We start from the raw sequence: 21,273 nt of genomic DNA, 5'->3' as shown, positions 1-21,273 counted from the left end.
GAGATTCAGACTGGACCCCCTTGCTTTCTAAACTGCTTTAGGGAGAGGAGGCTAGGTGTGGCTGGATCCAGTCTTAGCCCCCGACTGTAGTCGAGAGTTCGGACCCTGGGTTCTGCCACAGAGTTGGTTTATTTCAGCTTGAGCTGGGGGCCCTCTGAAAGGGACCCTGAACAAAGAAATCTCCAGGCAACTATATCCTCACAGTCTAAATTCATCTCCCCTCATGCAGTGGTTTGGTCCAAGAGTAGTATTTGGGTCTGAGGTCTTCTTGTTCCTCACTGGATCCTTTATCTCTCTCCAGGTGGGCATTCTTTCCTTATCTTTCCTTGTACTTTTCCTTATGCAGTTTCTGTTGATCTTATCTTTCTCATTAGCATTGGTTCCCAGGCCTTTCTTCAGCCTAAACCCATTGGTAATTAGGTAAAAGTCCACAGTCTGTGGCCCACGGCTTCAGTAAATCTGGCTGCTCATGCGAAGCAATGTCACTCATACGACAAAACAAGTTTCATTTCGTCATAATTTTAAGTGATCCCACAATTAATCCTAATATTCTAAAAGTAAACTATTTTACTCTCCAGAATGTTGGCCCCATTACATACCTCATTTGCATCCACACCTGGCATTTAATGCACATTAAACTCAACTGTGCTGTTAGCTAACTACCATGCCTAAGGTCAATTGCATCAAAATGCACGAGAGCTAATTTTCACCTGTGAGCCTTAGGAAAGAGCCTGGACTTATTTCCTTTGCATCCTCGAGTGAGAGGTTGAGTGCTTCATCCAGTCATTCCCTTAATTTGCCCTCAACCTCCAGGAGTTACTCCACAGTAAGTAATTTGTCATGGGAAAGTTTGGAGAATAAACTTCAGGATGTAATATATATGTGTCAGGATGAGCTTAATGCATCGTTTTGCAGGTGGTGACATCATATTACTTACTGACATAAAATCTAGAAACCAGATCTCATGCTGCCTGGAAGGGTATTCTGTTTCTCAAGTCACAGAGTGTTATTTTCCTGTTTACTTTTACTTTGTTTTAAGAACTGGATACAAAGTGAAGGAAAGGCAATTCTAAACATCCCACAGGCCGTGATTAAGGAACTTGCTTAAGCAGGAGAGTTTGACTTAAACCCTACCTTGAACTAGACAGACAATGTCTTTTCCCTCTTGGCTTACATTTCTTAGAGAACTGCAAACTAAGTTCTCTAAGGAAGTAGTTATTAGTAGAGAAATTAGAGAAAAATACAGAAAACCATTTCTACGGTGAGAAGAGACATTAGTAGCATTAGGAATGTGGTCAAGAATCGACAGGTTGTGGTAATTTTAGCACAGTTTTTCTCATTTGTTGTTGTTAATACTGATTTTTACTTCCTTCCAGAATGTTTTACAATCAATTAGTGCATGGAATCACATTTAGTGGAGGTGGTATGTACATAGGTACACTCTTAGCCTTGGACAATGCAGTGCATGCGTGACGGTTCTTGGCATTGTAAACTGGTGACTGAAGAACGGGGTCTTAAACCCCTCTTCAGATTCATTGTTCAAGGTGGCAAATCTAAAACAAAGAACCATGTTGCACCATGCTACAATTCTCAACTCGCGTAGGAAAACTGTACTACTTATTCGTAATACTGACCTTATCCATGACCTCTATTTCCCCTGTTTCTTCATGGAGGATTTATATCAAACTCAAAATGTTTGAAATAAAATAACAAAAATATTTTACATCACATGAGCGAAGAGAGCTTAAGAGAACGCCCCAGGCATGTATTTCTCCTGTGTCATTCACAGACAGCGAGTGGCAGAGAGCAGTTCTTTGTGCAGAACGACACATACGGCTTTGGATGTTTATGGAGTTTGATCATTAGGCAGGAAACCCATTCAGCGCTTTTTGTTCTTTTATAAACCTGCTCAAGTTTCTAGATAGGCAGGTATAAGTATATAAATGTACTATCTACAGGGATGCTTTTATGGTTTAACTGCTATTTTGAAACACGTTTTAGAACTTTTGTAACAGTTGCCTTTGCTAAAAATGCTCATGGTTGCAACTAGTGGTTGCTCTATACTAAAGAATCAGTTACACATATTTTATTTAGTTTGGATTCTTTTTTTGTAACATCTGATACCTTTAAAAGACCAAAGACGCTAATGTAGTATTGATGTCAAGGTTACTTGCTGTCTTCAGGCACAATTAATTGCTAAGCTGAGTTTCATACTATCTGATGTTAAGTTTTGCTTCTGAGAGGCTGAGAAAATAGCTGCTTTCTAGTGCAAAGCTTCAGCATTTTTTTACCTATCTTTATTTGTATAAATATGCACAACTTTTCTTTAATATTGCAGAGCGTGTTAGTTAATAGACAGCCCTGGAAACTCTTTTTTCACATAATATGCTCAGTGCAAGCCTATAGTACCGTACTTTCCCACAGTTTATCAACCAGACTGTTTACCAGATCTGACACTGGAGATACATCTGAAAAATGAGAGTGTAATTTAGGTACAAAAAGCATTTAATGCTTACTACTTGACCATTCTTCTTATGAATCATGTTCCACATTGTTTGATGTACATTGCTTGGTTCCACTGAAATTCAGTTAATGGAGGTGCATAGATTTATATCAGCTAAAGAGTTATTTTTCCAGCAGAGCGTCATTTTAGTAACAGATGTTGACTGTGGTTTTGTATGTATAGAAATGAGGGTCTTTAAACCTTCACCTTTAATTTTCTCTGTTACTTCTGTGCATCTCCTCTGTTCAATTCCGTACAAGACTTACTATGTAGGATTGCAATTTGAAGGAAGTTAGGACAAAATTGCTTTATCTGAGGTGGGTAACTCTGCCAGTATGTAGACTTAGGATGCCTAACATAAGGTTTTTTTACTCTGAAGGTTTTCGTTGGTTTTTTTTTTCTGAAGAAATCAGCAACCTAAACGCAGTCATAACTGATCGATTTAGCACTTCCTGAGTAGAAGAGAGCTTTCTGTTTTATCAGGAATGGTGCCTCAGAAACTAGTGTACATGCTTCTGCTATAGAACTTGATACAGTCTCACATTGAAAGCCAAACCTAAAGTTAGCATACGTCTTAAAAACAGAAGTTGCAATAAATGGTTCCACTGTTAAATCTCATTTAAGATGAAATCAGGCAAAGATCACAGCTTTAAGCACATTCTGATTAGCAATTTGTATATTGTTATAAGGATACTGAACTTTGAATTGAATGTTTTAAATTAACTCAAGATTCTGCATTGTTCTCTTCATCTCCTGTAATGTATAGCTTAGCCTCAATCACTTTGTAATTGTTCCAAGCAGAGGCCTGATATTTCCTGTACCCATTTGAACTCTGATTTCTGAATATGCAAAGTTTAATGAAAAGCAAAACTAAAAAAGACTTTGGAAATTAGGATTCATGATGTAGCTGGTCAGAGGATTTCTGGCAGCAATCACCGTGCCAGGGTGTTGCATGTAACTGGCGTAGAATGCAACTTTGCTTTTAGATATAGGTTTATAGATAACAACATTTTAAGAGCCTTTTCAATGAAAAGGAAAGATGAAAAAGCAGAAGTAGAGATGCAGAGAATTAAATGAGATTGACAAATGACCAGTTTACTCAGATTTTCAATTGAAAATTGAAAATTGTGCCTCAGTGGCACGGTGTAAATAAATCTGGAGTGTCAGAAGGGTTGCTTTGTTTCCTTCCAGTTTATCTGGATATACAAAAGAAATTAACATCTAGGAAAAGCATATATTTTGGCTTACAGGTCTGTAATTTTTGGCACAACAATTAAGTGAAAACGTAAGTAAGAAATTTTACTATACTTGGCTTAAAGTCTCCACTGATAAGCTCAGAGTTTGAACCAGGAAAAAAATTACAGAGGAATGTTCCTGACATTGACCACAGAGAATAGCATGTGGATGTGGAAGTTAATAGTAAATTTCTAGAACTTTTTTCCTGATGCTTTGACAGTTATTTGTTACCTCACTTGTAGCTGCTTATCTTAATATCATTCACAACCATCTTCTCTCAATTCCTGCCTGTTAACCAAGAAACAAAATCATGCAAACAACATACTCTGTTCCAATAAAAACCCTGGCTCAAAAAAAAAAAAAAAGTCAAATCCTGCTCCTCATTGCTGAAGGCATTCATGTATTTAATCTGAAATCTGTGAGATAAGGATTTCATTTTAATAAAGGAAAAATGAATGTATAACTTCACTCAGCAGAGAATGAGATGGAAGCTGAGTGAAGGTGAACACTTAAAACTGTTGGAAATTCGGCTAATCAGAAAGCTTACAGAGGCCTTCCTTACATATGGGTGTGAAAGTCCCAAGTTCATTTGAGTTCTTCCAATGATGTTAGATATACTAGAATAAAAATTAAAGGTCGCTTTTCTCATATGTACGTGTTGTGTTTTACCATAGCCGCAGTGTCCTGGGCAGATGGTCATAGCTTCTACATGGTTCATTCATGCATTTTGAATGCAAATAAATTTATAAATGCAAATAAATTTGAATGCAGAATGAGGAATTTCTTAAAAATCTTGGTCTTTTGATATTTTTTCTTATCTGTTCACACTACTGATGATGTGAACAATTTAATCATTTTAATTAATTAATGAGCTTTGAAGGCTAACATTTTTCATGCTTAGGAAAGAAGAAAATTGGTCTCAGACACTTGGTAAATAGCTTACTACTGTGTTAAAATTCAACATGAATTGCCTAACTTGAGAGGCATTAAGTCATACACACCTCACAGTATGATAATGAAGAAAAGTAAGTAGGTGAAACTCAATTAATTGACATCTTTCTTTATTGACAGGCTAGTGAAAGATGCCCCGTGGGATGAGGTCCCTCTCGCTCACTCCTTGGTTGGTTTTGCCACTGCGTATGACTTCTTGTACAGCTATCTTAGCAAGATTCAACAGGAGAGATTCCTTGAGGTAATTGCCAATGCCTCAGGATATATGTACGAAGCATCGTACAGACGTGGATGGGGCTTCCAGTATCTCCACAACCACCAGCCTACCAACTGTGTGGCCCTTCTGGCTGGGAGCCTGGTTCTGATGAATCAAGGTATGTGCTAAACTATAGGAACATTTTTCTGGAGTGTATTAACTCATTCAGCCATTCATGCATCCAAGTTCAGGAGTTGATAGAAATGCTTGTGAGAGTGCAGCAGTACTGGGTTTGCTCTTTTGCTGCTTGGAAAAAATTAATTTGCTGAACAGAATAAAAGTCTGTGGGCAGATGTACGAGGTAAAATATATATGCAGTATATAAACTTGTGTATATAAATTCAGTTATTCTGAAATTCTTACCTCACTCTAAGAATTAAAAATCCCCTTCTGTGTAGTCTGTCTGGTCCAGACTTACAAACAGGGTCTTTCAAGGTAGATGATCAGTAAAGAGGGATGCCCTTGGTCTCCTTACACAAAACATTGAGAAAGTCAGCAGTCAGAAACACCCTGCACTCTGAGCTGGGAGCTAGACAGTGGGATAACATGAAATTTCACCCAAGACTTATATTCTGCCTCCCTGAAAGAGCTGCAGAGTATAGCTTTATTCATCCAAAGGCCACGGCTCAGGACTTTTCTTTCCAGGATCCTTTTCTATGGACATGAGCAGAGCTTTACCTTCTTCCTTCTGAACCATCCCCTTGCATCCCACAGTCTTCATCCGGAAGGTGCCAGGTGTGATCTTCTTTGTTTCAGGGACTTAAACTCATCCTTCCCTGTTCCCAGGTGAATTACCGCACCAGTTGCTCTTGGCTGCTCTGCCTGGGTGCTGCCCCTCTCCTCCTGCCTAAGCATTACACCCTGTAAATGAGAATGCAGGTGGTGAAGTCACAGAGAGAGAGCAGATGAGAAATCCTGATCTTAAACCCCAGTGATACTGAGAAGTGGAAGTCATGGAGCTAGCTCCTGCTTTTATAAGAATGCATCAGTATTTCATCAGGTGATTTTTTAACGTGTGCTAGATTTAGTTTTGAAAACATGATGCCCCATGGACCTACCTGCTGCAAGTCAAGGAAAATCTGTTTTCTGGAGGCTGATGGCGTTGCCAAGCTGCTCCGCCCTGCCAAGCAGAGGCACATCTGCACATCGTTGGAGCTTTCAGACACCCAAAGAAGTGTGACAAAAACTTTGGCACCTACTGTGCTTGGGGAGGGGTCATAGTTTTGTTAAGTGTTTGTCAAAACAAGCGTGTTCACTGATGTACCTATGCTGAAAAGCAGCAAGACTGTGTGTGGAAGTTACTCCCTTTCCTCCTATCTTGCCTTGCACGAATTGCCAACTCAGACCCTGTTTATTCAGTGGATTTTGCTAAATTCCTCATAATTCCATCCTTCCCTGAGCCTCTGTTGGTGCAGAAAGCTGGCTGTTTGCAAGATGACTCTGCTTTTCATTGGAGTGTAGGCCATAAGTATGCTTCATGCCAGATAATGGTAACATCACAGATAAAATTGTGTAATATTTCTCTCATCAAAGGATGGTGAGGGTTTTTGGGGGGGAAAAAAGAGTAGCAAATTCAGCAACACTTGAGCAATTTGAAAATAGTTGTGACAATTTCAAATGAAAATAGGTCAAAACAGACTGTATACTGCTAAATGAGAATTCAGTTGTTTTCAATATAGAGCAACTTTATGTTTTAAAATATAGAAATTTAAGTGAAGCTTTTCTGTTGGTCTAAAATTAACTCTCATTCCAAGATGCTTTTTTCTGCAGGAGAAAAAAAGTAAAGGGAGGGAGAAAGGGAGTGAACATAACTATTCTTCCTGTATCAGATGCGTAGCAGTTGCAAATAGTGTATCACAGTGTAGACCTTTCTCTACAAAGGTGTAAATTACAACTAATAATTTTTAACACAATTCAGCTATTGAAGCATGCAGAGACTAAATTAGCCAGCTTAAAAGCATGTAAACATTGTCATAGGACTGAAAAAGGAAACTAATTGAAATGAATTCTAGGCACTCATACAGTGAAGTCTTTGTAGTTAAACATGCAGATAATCAAAAAAGAAACTTGAGTAAGGCCCCAACTTGATATAGCTACTGCTGATTTTAGGTGAGATTTGTTCTGGTTTGTTATGTAGCCTGACAGAGTATTGAGTCTCTTACTTTTTTTTGGTACAAGTAAAGAGAACATATATGCATTACAGTGGTAAATGCACTGTGCCGAACTATGGAAAATACCATTCTTGCTAGTGCAGTAGTCAAAAGCAGTTTATTGTGCTGGTTATGTCACAAAGGAAAACAAGAGTGAAAGCATTCGGGATTTTATATGGACAGACCAGTGTGTGCGGCCAAATCATAGAATCATAGAATGGCCTAGGCTGGAAGGGACCTTAGAGATCATTTTAATCCAGCCTCCCTGTCGCCAGGGACGACACCTCTTGACTAGATGAGGCAACACATGGGGACCAAACAGGAAATCCATCAGGGTAATGAAGTAATGCCAAGATAGCTGTGAATAAAGTGGAAATAAGTTGCAACACCTGCCCCTGCTACTCAGGCCTTCCCCATCATAGTTATCTCTTGAGCCAGCGGATAGAAATAGCATGTTAGATTCACGTTGTCTGTTTAACTTAGACATTGCATATTTTTTCTCTTTGTTAACTGAGCAGGATTTGGCAGCCTTGGCCGGTAGGATATGTGAATTGCTCATCACTCTGCTGAGCATAAATACAGCGTGACAATGAAATGAAATAGTCTTTAGTAGTGGGTTTCAACGTCACTCACACTCCTTTAGGCTGGCACGTGGGCTTCATTGACCACGTAACGTGGTGTAATGCCTGCCGACTGAGCTCTGCTATATGGTGGAAATAAGTCCAGTTAAAACTGTGCCCAGACGCTTTCGTTTGGATAGACACCAAATTGCCACGTGGAAGCGCAGGGCAGTTGGTGTCTCTTCAGTCCTACCCCCTCTCGCCAGTGAATCTAAAAGAAAACAAGAGCAGGCACGTAGCCTTTTCCCTGCTGGGATCCACGGACTGACTTCTGCAATGCAGAAATGCAGTGCTGAGCCTCTCATGCTTGTGCTTCTTCCTTAGGGAAGGCAGACTAAGCCCTGAGAAAGTCGTCGTGCAACCTCTTCCCACCTCTTGATTTGCATAGAGCAGACCAAAGTAGGAAGACCTCTGGAAGCCATGTCTTTAGAGGAAGTATAACTGTGTAGGGCTTCTATATGTGGAGGCTGAAAGTTAACTTAGTTGGAAAGTTAATTTTATTCTGGAATTGCAGAATCTGCATTTGGAATTAACAATGCAAAACTTTTCCAAAATAATGTATGTTTGGATAACCCTTTAGGTTATACAACAAACTAAAAATATAAGTAAAATGGAATATGTCTTAAAATAGAGCATGAATTAGTACAATGTCAGTTAACTGAAGCTCAAATGTGAACTTCTTTGTATTTATAAACTCTGAGCGTCTCACCACATTGGCGATCCTGCCAGTTAAAAATGACTGATTAAAATATTTGCGTTACTGGAGCCCTCTAGTGGGGACCATATGTTTGTTTCCATATGGCTTTAATTTGGAATACAATAAATAGTCGTGGCGTGTCTCTTTCCTTTTTTCATGTCCTGGATGCATTAAGGAAATTTTCCTCTAAAGATGAAAAGCATAATCCCACATTTTGGGGATAACACATTGTTATGTTTAAATACAGTGGTTTATTTTTTTTACCCTAGAGCTACGGGAACATTGTAGCTCTAGGTTATATTTCAGAGCTCTGGTCTGCAGATTCCTTGCTGTGAAGGATCTCACTGTGGGAGTACAGATGACATAATGTATGATCTATGGTGTTGTAATCAGAGTTGCCACAATCTTCTTCTTTCAGGCTACCTCCAAGAAGCTTACCTGTGGACCAAGCAAGTGTTGGCAATCATGGAGAAGTCAGTGGTCCTGCTGCAGGAGGTCACAGATGGCTCCCTCTATGAAGGGGTGGCCTATGGCAGCTACACGACCAGATCACTGTTCCAATACATGTTTCTTGTCCAAAGGCACTTTGATATCAATCACTTCAGCCACCCCTGGCTGAAGCAGCACTTTGCGTTTATGTACAGGACTGTCCTGCCAGGTAGGTCATCTGGGTGAATGAAGATGAATCTTCTAACTCTTGATGCAGCAGCAAATTTCATAGTCAAGGTAGAACATTTTTAAATTGTCTTGTGCTTGCATTTTTTTTAGATAACCTTTTCCTTGGATTTTACCTTCATCATCCACCAAAACAGTGACATCCTTGTTTGTTTTTGTCATTGCTTATTAAAGCTCATTGTTAATTAAACTCTGGATTTTAAAACCAGAGTAAAAGATAAGAACATAATTTGGGAGAAAAACTTAGAGTTCAGAATTTGATTTCTGGTTTTCAGAGTTTGAAACAGACCAATACTCTTTGAGATTCTTACTGATTTTTTCCTTTTGCCAAAAATCATCCCACTAAAATACTGGGTGAAAAGAACAGAAAATTATGAAGCCAGGGTAAAATTATCAGCAAAGCATATGAAAGTTTTACATGATGACCAGTTTCACATGAAATGCTGAAGTAGATCTTTATTAAAATGCTTTTCATATGGAAAATGTAATTGAAGTGGTAAGTTTCTCTGAGCAGGGGTACACAAACCCTTTTCAATGTGAGAGTTAAACAGAAATATCCAACATTACTAATGGGTCGATTTTGCAGAATTTTAAATATTTCTGTTCTTTTGCTGGATCTCTCCAGTCTCTCACAGTGTTTTAGCATCTCTGATTAGAAGTCCTAGTTGTGAATGGAAGATAGAGATGTGCAGCTACAAACCCAGTTATGAGTTAATAAATATTACTGACCTTTTCTAGCTTTCAGAAGAGATTTAGTTTCAGACAGCCCCACAAGTTTTCAGTGATGGTTTTCTGTTGCTTACTGGCAGGACAATTCATTAGGAACTTACACAGTTCAAATTCCTGGTTGAAATGACAGTGATAAGTGTATTGGCTGTAAGAATCCCAGATCCAGCCGTGTACGTAAGGTGGGGCTGAGCGCAGGTTTGGTGTGCCAGCACAGGCATGGAATGAACCCCGCTGACTCCGTGTGAGACCTCAGGCATCTGCTGGGGAGATGTTCCTAAGAACTAGCTGGTTTAGGCTGAAGCTGAATTTTTTCTTTTCCATGGGGGAACCTCTGCTTTCTTGCTTTTGAGAGTTTGGATTGACGAAGGAAAAGGGAAAGCTGTAAAGAAAAAGTTGCTTTGCCAGATTTGAGTGAGGAGAGGAAGAGGGTGGGATGTTGCTTCTTAGATTTTTTTTTTCTAGCACTTAGACTGTCTGTAGCCTATAGGCGAAGAAGAAAGGTGGGTATTCAGGTTAGCTAAAGCAGAAGGAAACGCCTCCTGTGTAACCTGTTTATGGCTCATTTACAAGTAGATCTGTAAACATCTGAAAAGGCTGTTACTGTTTGTGTCTGTTCGTAGCACTTGGCTTCACTGTCATGCTCTACAAACACATCTTTGTACGTTTATTCGTTCTTTCTTACATTCCTTTTCCCTCTTTTCCCAAGGGTTTCAGAGAACTGTGGCCATCGCGGATTCCAACTATAACTGGTTCTATGGGCCGGAGAGCCAGCTGGTCTTCCTTGACAAATTTGTCATGCGCAACGGCAGCGGGAACTGGTTGGCAGAGCAGATCAGAAGGAACCGAGTGGTGGAGGGCCCGGGGACACCATCCAAAGGGCAGAGGTGGTGCACTCTCCACACTGAATTTCTCTGGTATGAAAGGGAATGAATGGGCTTCAAAAGGAACATGACAGCTGTTTGCTGTTAGGGGTAATTCGTTATCTTTAGGTTTGTACTGTAGAAGCAGAGATCAGGCTGGCCACGTGCTGGCCAGAGAGTCATTAGGTTCAAAAGAACTTCTTCCCTTGGCACAGATGCACAGTATGTGTTGCTACAGGAAACACCTTGGCCTTGTCCTGCATTTGCTTTTGCATTTTCCTTCCGTTGTCTTCTTTTTATAGAGTGCAGGCAGGTCTGAAAGGAATGAAAACTTGCTTGATTGTATTCTATGGTTTATTTGGTCTATTCTAATGGTTTTTAAATCTGTTGTGTTCTTTAATAATTAATCGGTGAATATTTAAAGCATAGTTTGAAAAGCTGTATGTAATTACATAAGCTTTTTTAAAAAGCTGAAGTAATGTAAGCAGTGAGGCTAGTATTAGTTTTTGCACACTGATTTGCAAGTTATGCTTAGAAAAAAATATCCTGATTGATGACTAGATCCCTATTTCCCAAGTAGTTTACAGCTCTGCTAATTTTTATGTCAGTTTTATAAAGGTACGAAATCGAAAGACTCAAGAGACTTCAGTTTTATCTATAAATTCCCTCAGTCTGTGAAGAGAACAAGTACATTTTCAAGGAGTCAGTGTAGTTCTATCTCTCTCTAACAAGAAAAATATTATTGAATACATATTGGTTTGTGTTTATGGTATGCACATTAAGATGCACCTCTATCAGGCACCCTTTGTCTTGTTATTTACAAAGTACAGAATCTCTCCTCTACAACCCTTTCCTGTCATTCTCTTCTCCTGTGTCTCCATGGAAATCTTGGGAATTTATACTTAGAAAATTCTTCTTGGTGTCAAGGAAAAATAAATTTTTTAACAGCACCCAATTAAAAACAAAACCAAAAATATCTGAATGTTCCAACAGTTGCTTTTTAACCTGTGCTGCAGGGTTGCTCTTATGATGAGCATGTCCACTTGCATTAGATTCTCAAAAAGAGGTCTGTTTTAGTGTAATCTCCATCAAGTACCATTAGATATAGAGCAGGCTCCCAGCTCTGGTTGGAATTACCTGAAGCCATGTGCAGGATATGAGCTGTGGTTGTCTAGGGCCTGACAAAGGCTCCTGGTTAGCTGTAGAGAATACATCTGATGAGGAACCATCTAACAGAAATATTACTGGGATTAATGATGGGCTTGTTTATTTTCATTGCTTAAAAGTGATGTCAGAAGGTTGGGTTTTGTTTTCCATGGTTAGTTTGATGCTTGTTGTGGGGTTTTTTTGGTAAATAATAATTATAAGCATTTTAACCTTTTCTGGAATTAAGACCTCTTTCTTATACAAGAAAGCTGTGCAAATTTTTCTTCAGACTATATGGAGAAGGAAACACTGATACAAATCAGAAAAAATATACTTTAAAATGCCTTTTCATTAATTTTTAGTTTATTGCTATTTCTGTTTGGAGACTACGGACTTCTATAATCATCATTTTTGGGGAAAAAGATACTCTGCTTCTCTTGGTTAAGTAGTCAGTAAATAGGTGCAATGTTGATTTTTGTGCAAAATAGACAGCAAGCGTCTACAGCCTGGTCCTAGTGTGCCTTTTTGAAAGATTTCTATTGCAGTCAGTGCCTTAGGACAAAACGTGGCTAGTTTGAAATTGGTGTTCCTCTTTATTTTTGGATGGCAGAAGGATTGCTTGCTTTAAATGTGGAGCAGATGTTTTCAGCTATTACTCTGTAAAAGCACACAACAAATTTGTATAGAGATTAGTATGATAAATACCCTTACAACTCTATGATTAGTTCACTCAGGAAGCACACGTGTGGGCTTTATATTGTTTCTTGCTCCTTGATGTAAATATCGGATCGGTTTTCAAGTTTTGTACAGGTGCTGATAATGGAATCAGTCAAATGATTTTGAAACCTGTTTTTCATCACCTTTTTGGCAGGTATGATGCAAGTTTGCGCTCCGTACCTCCGCCAGACTACGGGGTTCCTAAGCTGCATTATTTTGAAGACTGGGGAGTCGTAACCTATGGAAGTGCTTTGCCAGCTGAAATCAACAGGCCTTTCCTTTCCTTCAAGTCAGGAAAGCTGGGAGGACGTGCAATATATGATATCGTTCATAAGAACAAGTACAAAGAGTGGATCAAGGGGTGGAGGAACTTTAATGCTGGCCATGAGCACCCGGACCAGAACTCCTTTACTTTTGCTCCCAATGGCGTACCTTTCATCACAGAAGCTCTGTATGGGCCAAAATACACTTTTTTAAATAATGTCTTGATGTTTTCCCCTGCCGTGTCCAAGAGCTGCTTCTCCCCATGGGAAGGGCAGATTACAGAAGACTGTTACTCAAAGTGGCTTAAATACAAACATGACCTGGCTGGTGACTGTCAGGGACGAGTGGTTGCCGCCATGGAGAGAAGCGGGGTGGTTTTTATCAGGGGAGAAGGAGTGGGTGCGTACAACCCTAAACTGAAGCTGAGAAAATTGCAAAGGAACCTCATCCTTCTGCATCCCCAGCTTCTCTTGCTGGTGGACCAAATCCATCTAGAAGACGACAGCCCCCTGGAGGCAGCGACCAGTTTCTTTCACAATGTGGATGTGCATTTTGAAGAAACGGTCATCGATGATGTCCATGGGGCCTTTATTAGGCACCGAGATGGAGTGTATAAGATGTACTGGATGGATGACACCGGTCGCAGTGAGAAAGCAACCATCGCCTCGAGGATGTATCCCCGGGGCTACCCGTACAATGGAACGAACTACGTGAATGTAACCACCTTCTTGCGGCACCCCGTCACAAGGGCCATTTACCTTTTCATTGGGCCTTCCGTCGACGTGCAGAGCTTCACCGTCCGTGGAGATTCTCCGCAGCTGGATGTTTTTGTTACCACCAGCGAGCACGCCTACGCCGTGTACCTGTGGCCTGTCGAGGACGGGTCCCGCTCTGCCTTTGCACAGGTTATCGCAGACCGACAGAAAATTGTCTTCGACCGAGCCTCTGCCATCAGGAGCTCCGCAGTGCCAGAAGTGAAGGACTACGTAAGGATCGTGGAGAGGAACCTGCAGCATTTTAAGCCTGTTTTCCAGCAGCTTGAGAAGCAGATCTTGTCTCGTGTCCGCAACACAGCTAGCTTCAGGAAGACTGCTGAGCGCCTGCTGAGGTTTTCGGACAAGAGGCAGACGGAGGAGGCCATTGACAGGATATTTGCAATCTCGCAGAGGCAGCAGCAGCAGCACGGCAAAGCAAAGAAAAACAGAAAGGTGGCCAAAGGCTACAAATTTGTCGATGCCGTTCCTGACATTTTTGCACAAATTGAGGTAAATGAAAGAAGAGTGCGACAAAAGGCACAGACTCAAGCACAAAAAGAGTTGCCTGTAGATGAAGATGAGGAAATGAAAGATCTTCTGGATTTTGCGGATGTCACTTATGTGAAGCACAAAACTGGGGTGTCAATCAAAGGCCGATCAGGGCTGGCACAGATGGGGACGACTGTTCGGAGTAGTGCCCCATCAATATCAGCTTCTTATACCCGCCTCTTTCTAATTCTCAACATTGCTATTTTTTTTGTCATGTTAGCAATGCAGCTCACGTATTTTCAGAAGGCCAAGAGACTGCATGGCCAAAGATGTCTGTATGCAATACTTTTAGTAGACAGCTGTATATTATTGTGGCTGTATTCTTCCTGTTCACAGTCACAATGTTAGCAGAAGACCTCTACTAGTCGACCAGTTTATGGTCATATATGTCTATGCAAAAGCATTAACCCTAATAGGGCCAAAGTTTATCTTCTTTTTTTTTCTGAAACATTCCAAAAACAGCCAGGGAAAGATTGGTTTGAGACCAGAAGGGATGGAAGAATAAGGCAAGCAATGAATAACTCAGAAATCTAAGTATTTAATAAATACTCCTCCTTTGTGTTTTGAGTTGGGCCTCACATCTGAGGGAATGTTTTGCTTTGTTCATCAGAGTTCAGTAATGTAAAGTTGTAATTAATATTTTTGGTGAGAACAGCCCTCCACAGATTTGTTTCTAAGGGCTTACTTTTTTATACAGAATTGGTTTTGCATTTAGTGAGTTTTCATTTCAGGCTGCTATGGATGTCTCTGGACATTCTCTTAAGAAAAGGACATTCAAACACAAGTATGCAAGGCAGATCTTAGCAGTTAGAATTAATTTCTCTCTGCCAAACCAAAGAATGCTTCAATATGGGACACTCCTGTATAATTATTGCAGACCCTTACATCATGTCATGTCTATTCACTGCTTCACAGTCTGGCACGGTGGGAAATGGCAGTCATGTCAGTACTTGCCAAGTGAGAGGCACACCACCTAGTAGGCAGTAGCAGAAGGCAAATACAGGGCTAACTCGAAGTACAAAGGACCACTATTCTCAGGAAAAAAACAACTTTATCTTTCAGTCAAAGCGTAGACTGTAGAGGTATGAATGATGTAGGGTCTGTTCTCAGTTTTACAAGGCAGGGTTTCATACAAGTTTTCCATAGTTTGAAGCACGCCTTAGTAGGGAAATAATGTCCTAGGACACTGCCCTTCCATATGCAATTGTAAAAATACAGGACAAAAAATCAAAGCAATCCTGTGGTAACCTTAGCAATTTCCAGTATTGAAAAAGAGGTATTAAGGAAGTATTTAATGTATTTTTTTCTGTTCACATGGCTCGAAACAGAGGACAGTTAAAATTGTTTGAACAGCCTGTTCTCTATAAAGCACCAGCAAGGGTTCTGCAAGCTCTTCGTGGCCCCGGGTCAATTATTTGGGGATTAGTGGTAAATGGAGTCGTGTGGTTTATGACAAAAATAAGTTTGACGTCTCCACATATATCCCCAGTTCATTAGACTGATTTAAAAAAATCATAGCTATTTGAGAGAATAGAAGCTCTGTGGAATTTGGGCATAGCTGTATGTCTTTACAGAAAAACAATTCTTCCAGTACATTTGCTAAATAAAACCTTTATAATTGTCTCTGTGGAAAAGTTGTTTGATTAAAATAGTTTTCATGATAGTTACAATAATAATGTTCATCAGCACTTTGTTTAAACTACAAACCTATGTTTCCTCTTCCTTGCACATCTTTAGGTATCTGTTGCCTACATTGCTGCTGTTAAACCTTCTGTGAGTCTGTGCGTTCAGCTGTGTTGAACTTCCCTCGTCTAAACATCTCCAGTGAATGGATCAGAATATTCTCGCTAGGTTCAATCTACTGAGGCAGTTCTGAGCACTGTATTCACATACAGAAGCCCTACTACAGTCTCCAGTGCCTGGATTTATTCAATGAAATTTGGTACACTTAGTCTGAGCAAAGATTTAGGACCCCCTGCCCCAATCCATGCTAAATCAGTGGAGCAAGTGAGCCTTCAAATAGCCACTCGGTCCACCTAAGAACTTGAAACAACTTCAAGACATACCTCTCCCTTTTCTCTAATTGCAAAAGGCATATAGGGTGGTTAATCATACATTGATAATCACTCACTTAATTGCTTAAGGTGAATGGGGCAAAGCCTGGGGAGTGTCCACAGTACAACTCCATGTTTGTAGTGGTGCCTGCTGAAAGCGTGACTAGATTGTGACAGGCTACACATCCCTGAAAATCTAAATTCTTGCATGGGATTTGTGTCAAATGAATCTGAAGAATTACAGAGATTAAAATGAAAGGTATGGTTGTGCACATTAGCTCTTGTCTACACTACAATTCTTTGCACTGTTCTAGCAATGCAAAGGGCAAGAGGTGGTTGCAGGAGCTACTGCTACTCACACAGGCAGGTCTCAGGGCAGCTTTTGAAGTAGACCGGCATTCCAATGAACAGTGTGCATGGGATGATGGAGTGAAGGAAACAAAATGTACCTGCCTGTCCTCCTGAATGGGAGGCCAGACCCATTTCAGGATAGAGGGGGAATCCAAGGGTTTTCCAGCCTGTGCTTGGTTTGCATCTGATACGTTTCTGTTAAAGACTGTGAGTTACCTGCATATGACTGTGATTAGTGGCCACTCTAATCTCTGCTTACAGAGAGGTAACTGACTCAGACAGGGAAACTAAAGTTTGCTTTAACTAGTGATGAAGCTGTTAATTGTGCTGAGTGTATTTCAGATACAAAAAAAACCTTGTAATTTTTTACTTACTGTTTTCCAGGCCAGAGCCTTTAAAAAGTCCCTCTTCAATGGTCTCCTAAGTCTTCTAAGTTTGCTTTCCAATTTTTTTCCATTCTTCTTTCCATTCCTCTCAGTCCTTATCAAAGATCTTAATTTTTTAATGGAATTTGAAACCAATGGAAGAACAGATGGTTCCATGTCATCAGCAAACAGCAGCTCTGGCTGCTGAGTAGAAGTGTTGGTATCACAATGAAGAAATGGTTCAAGCTCTCAGGCGGCAGCATATATTGAAAAATCTGAGCTGCCCTTGCTTTACTAGGAAGTGCAGTGAGGGAGAGCCCATAAAGGGGATTATCCCAGATAGTCCTGCTGGCTGGGGGGTATGCTGAAGAAGGTTGATTGGTGGTCCTCAACACTTGCTGGCACAAGAGAGGATCCTGTCCTCCCATTTGTGTCCTCTGACTCAAATGCAAGAGCGAAGCAGTCACAATGAGCTGTGTGTCAACAGCAGAGGCACTTAACACTAGTTTCATCTGGATTGGGCATATTGACCAACTTCTGAAATGTCCCTGTATGGTACCCAGTAGCGAAGTTATCTTTCAGCCCCTAATTTAAATGGAGTCACAACATTGAAGAGTTTCTGGCACACGCCGCTGCTCCCATTCTTACTCTCTTCTTTTTGCTTTCTAAAAAGTGTTACATTTCTGCATCTCTGGCCACAGGAAAAGGCAACTATCCTACAACTGAGTGTATGTGGATGGGTTCTGTGTTCATCTGAGACCCCGCTGACTTCACTTAATTTGTCTTTAATAGCTGATGTTCAGTCATGCATGATTCATTTCAGAGCTGCAGTCTAAATTAGTTTAAAGTTGGTTTCATGTCTTCTGAACAAAGTGAATGAGAATTCAGCCCCCGCGTAGTGGTGTGCACATTTGAGGGTGGAATCTGGTTCTTAGACTCTGTAACGATTTTTTGAGTCCAACTGAAAATTGGCTATGTATGTTATACACATCATTGTGACTAACGGAAGCAAGGGGAATGGAGCACATTACCTCATTTCTTAAAACTTGTAAGATCAAAGCTTATTCTGAAGGATTGTGTGTCTGAAATGCATCAAGTTCTTCTGTTGGCCCAGTAATTTTCCACTGCTTAAGGGTTTTTTTCTTAGTGTGTGAAAGCATATAGTGCTTGGAAAATAACTGTGTATCTGCACTGGGATGTTACATTCATATTTACTTGGTCTGCAAAAGTCTTCGTTGGGATGAAACATACTTTTGTCTAACTTTAATCCCTTTGCTCTGGCTACTCTGTTAAAATTCAGTAGGATAGCCTCAGGATGGCAAGTCAGACTCAGCAAATGAGGCCAAGATGTTATTTTCTCTCCTTTCCTGACAGTTGACTCCAGGAACACTTTGCAGCAGGAGGCCTGTGCCAGTGGTGTATATGTCCATGCTGTCATCAGTACAAAGACTGTTTTCTAAATGAGTTCAATCTTGAAACAAATAATATCACAGCACTTCAAAGGGCGAGCCCAGGACTCTTTCCAGGAAGGAACATGGCTGTTCTCTGCTTGAGGCAGGCAGGACAACTGGACCCAACTACACAATATTTAAGTGCATTCTAAAAAAATACAGTGAAAAACAGGATTATCATTGGGTCTTCCTCAAAGCTGGCATCAGTTTTTATCCGGACAATGACTAATACAGCTGAGTGACTAAATTTGCACTTGCCTTTGTTGCTACTCTACAGTACCTAGTGGCTGCAGACATGTAAGTCAACATGAAAGTTAATAATTTTATGAGAGTTTAGATTTCATTCTCAGTTTTCAGTGAAAGTGAACAAGACTACAGTGGCCATGAGATACTAAGGAGCACATGAATCCATATATATGAGGAATCCATATATATGAGGCCATATTCTCTCTGCTTTAATTCTTATTAATAAAAATAGCAAGAGAACAATGTAAATAATGCATTGTGGTAGTGATGTTCTTGCAGTAATGGAATTATGCAGTTAAATCCCATGGATTTGTTCTCAATCAAATTCCAAAAAGCAAAAGAAAGCAGGAGGAGAGATGTTGACATGCCTTTGTACGTCCAGACTCTCCACAAGAATACCTGCAACGCTATCAGAGTTACTGTGGGAGTCCTCAATATACTGAAAGACATATAGTCTCCCTGGGCCTCAGTGATGCTGTGAAAGCTGTGCTCTTCTCATCTCTTCTCAGGTAAGCTTTAAATTGTAGGTGTAAGGTGAGATGGGACTTCAGGGCTCTTCAGCTCAGCATCTAACTCGGGGCTGCCTGACATATGGCCACATCCGTCTGAGGTCCCCTAGGAAAGATAGCCACGAGGAATGAATGGGCTGTGATCACTGTTTGTCTGGCCAGTAGCCTGCTCTGTGTGTGAGAGACCCTTGGGGAAGATCAGCAGGGTCGGACCCCTCCCAGCTTCCCTTTTTTCTGAGAATCGCTGGCATGCCGGCAGGCAGCAGTGTACTGATGTGCACATGCACAGCCTACACAGGGAAAGGTTTGCATGTGTCAAGACTGCTATGCATGGGTTGTATCACATTCAGTTATTTGACAGGACAGGGTCCAGCACCCATGTCCTCCATGAGATATGTAATGTATCGCACCTCAGCAGTAAAGTTGGGCATTGCCACCTAAACAAGGGGCACTTGCTTTTTCCTCATACATAATCCTGCTGTAGGCAATGAGCTGTGGTGTGGGCCTCTATGAGGAAAGATGCTCCCCATCTTGTTACCCAGTTTGCCATTTTATCCCAGCATATCTAGCCACTCCTTCAGCTAAATGCACGTGTAGCATTTCCCCCAGATGCTGTCTTTCCTGCTGGGTTCCTCAGGCAGACAAAAGACAAAAGCATTCATAGTATTTATGATTATTTTTTTTAGGGACTTAGAGAAAAATTGCTTAGCATTTCAAATGCTTTGGTGTGTAACATATTTAGCATGATACTGCAGCCTTTTTCCACTTTGACTTGTGCCCAAAACCACCAGTGATTTTACTGGGTTCACTCCTGACTGAGCCTGGTACAACAAGAGGAAAGCTGTCCTCCTCCAGCTCCCAGATCTGTGCTAGCATGAACAATCATCCATAGCAAAAGTATATATGAATTTATGACTTTCCCCAAAACACTAAATCCATTTTTTTGCCAATAAGCACTTTCAAGCCAAACATTACACACTCAGAGTAGCTATGTAGCTATGGCCAGTTGGAAAGCAATCTTCAAGGAGGTGGAAAGATTCCAAAATCATTATTATAAAATCCCTGGCTTTCCACCTTGTCTTCATAAAGGTTGTAACACATCAAGCTAGGAATGCCAAAGATGGTCCCATTTGATCTGTCCACAGGAAATGCCAGCGAAGAAATCTTGAGGAGGATGAGGTGTGGAAACTTCCCTATACTGCCAGGTTGCTGTGAGAGCAGGAGAGATGAATTCAGGATGTGGCAAGAGAGTAGGTGACCAGCATATGCATTTCTTTTTCTCCCTAAAGAACAGGATTCTCCTTAGGATGAGGAGCTGAACTTTTCAGGACATGCTGAGGAAGACCAAGTTACTTCATGTCCTGGTAAAGATGCTAAAGCTGTTACAGTAGATCTTAACTGATAATTATAGTCTAGAACTGTATTGACTTCTCTTATGCTTGTATTTGTTATACTCTTACCTTGATCAAGGAGAGTAATTGTATTCTTTCATTTATTAAGACGTCAGGTAATCTAGGTGGCTGTGATTGACCCATCAGCAATTATGAGATCCCATCTCCCCAGAGAGTGGTGAACAGCCTTAAAATATCATATAACACAGCCTTAAAATATCATATAACATAGTCTGCCTCAGAGGTCCCAAGGCTCTAGAGGACATTCCTCCAGTAAACTATGTGGAGGATCTGGCTCTGACACCAGAAGTGATAAACTTTGGTAGAAGACTATCTTTTATGCCTCATGAAGTTTCCTCTGGTGGACCCAAGTGCAGATTGGTAGCAATGGGAAAATGGGAAAATGGGAAAATGGACACAGGACCTGAGCCCCTGGGAGGGCACTTAAATAACTCTGTCTTTATGTAAGGTAGACGAATATAGATGATGTTCAATAATGCTATAAAACACTTACAGCTGCAAATGCCTTGCAAATAAAATGACAGTGATGTTAGAGTAGTAGAGCATTACTGAATAAATGATGGCAGACATAGACAAAGATACTGCAAACATAAAAGTTACTGCAAACATAAAATATAGGCAGCTGGCAATGTTTTCTCCTTATGTCCCATCTATCATTCTATCCTTTTGAATCATATCTTCCTATTAAAAAAAAAAAGAAAGAAAAAAGAGAAAAAGATTGAGAAATCTTCTCTGCCAGTTACAATGTTGTATATTCTCCCAAATGACAGGACAGGT

General features: G+C 40.5%; 1 protein-coding gene across 1 annotated transcript in view; it reads left to right on the top strand.

Annotated features, from left to right (window-relative positions):
- Positions 1-15,022, top strand: part of DSE (dermatan sulfate epimerase) — a 20,795-nt gene extending 5,773 nt beyond the window's left edge. The window contains exons 2-5 of the mRNA XM_009878446.1: positions 4,811-5,064; positions 8,832-9,071; positions 10,524-10,731; positions 12,695-15,022. Coding sequence (XP_009876748.1) covers positions 4,811-5,064; positions 8,832-9,071; positions 10,524-10,731; positions 12,695-14,456 — 2,464 coding nt within the window. The 3' untranslated portion in view covers positions 14,457-15,022. The remainder of the gene's footprint in view (positions 1-4,810; positions 5,065-8,831; positions 9,072-10,523; positions 10,732-12,694) is intronic.
- Positions 15,023-21,273: the final 6,251 nt, after the last annotated feature.

This window comes from Apaloderma vittatum, unplaced genomic scaffold (assembly GCF_000703405.1).
Source record: "Apaloderma vittatum isolate BGI_N311 unplaced genomic scaffold, ASM70340v1 scaffold10021, whole genome shotgun sequence".
Lineage (NCBI taxonomy): Eukaryota > Metazoa > Chordata > Aves > Trogoniformes > Trogonidae > Apaloderma > Apaloderma vittatum.
This window is presented reverse-complemented; position numbering and strand designations above follow the sequence as displayed.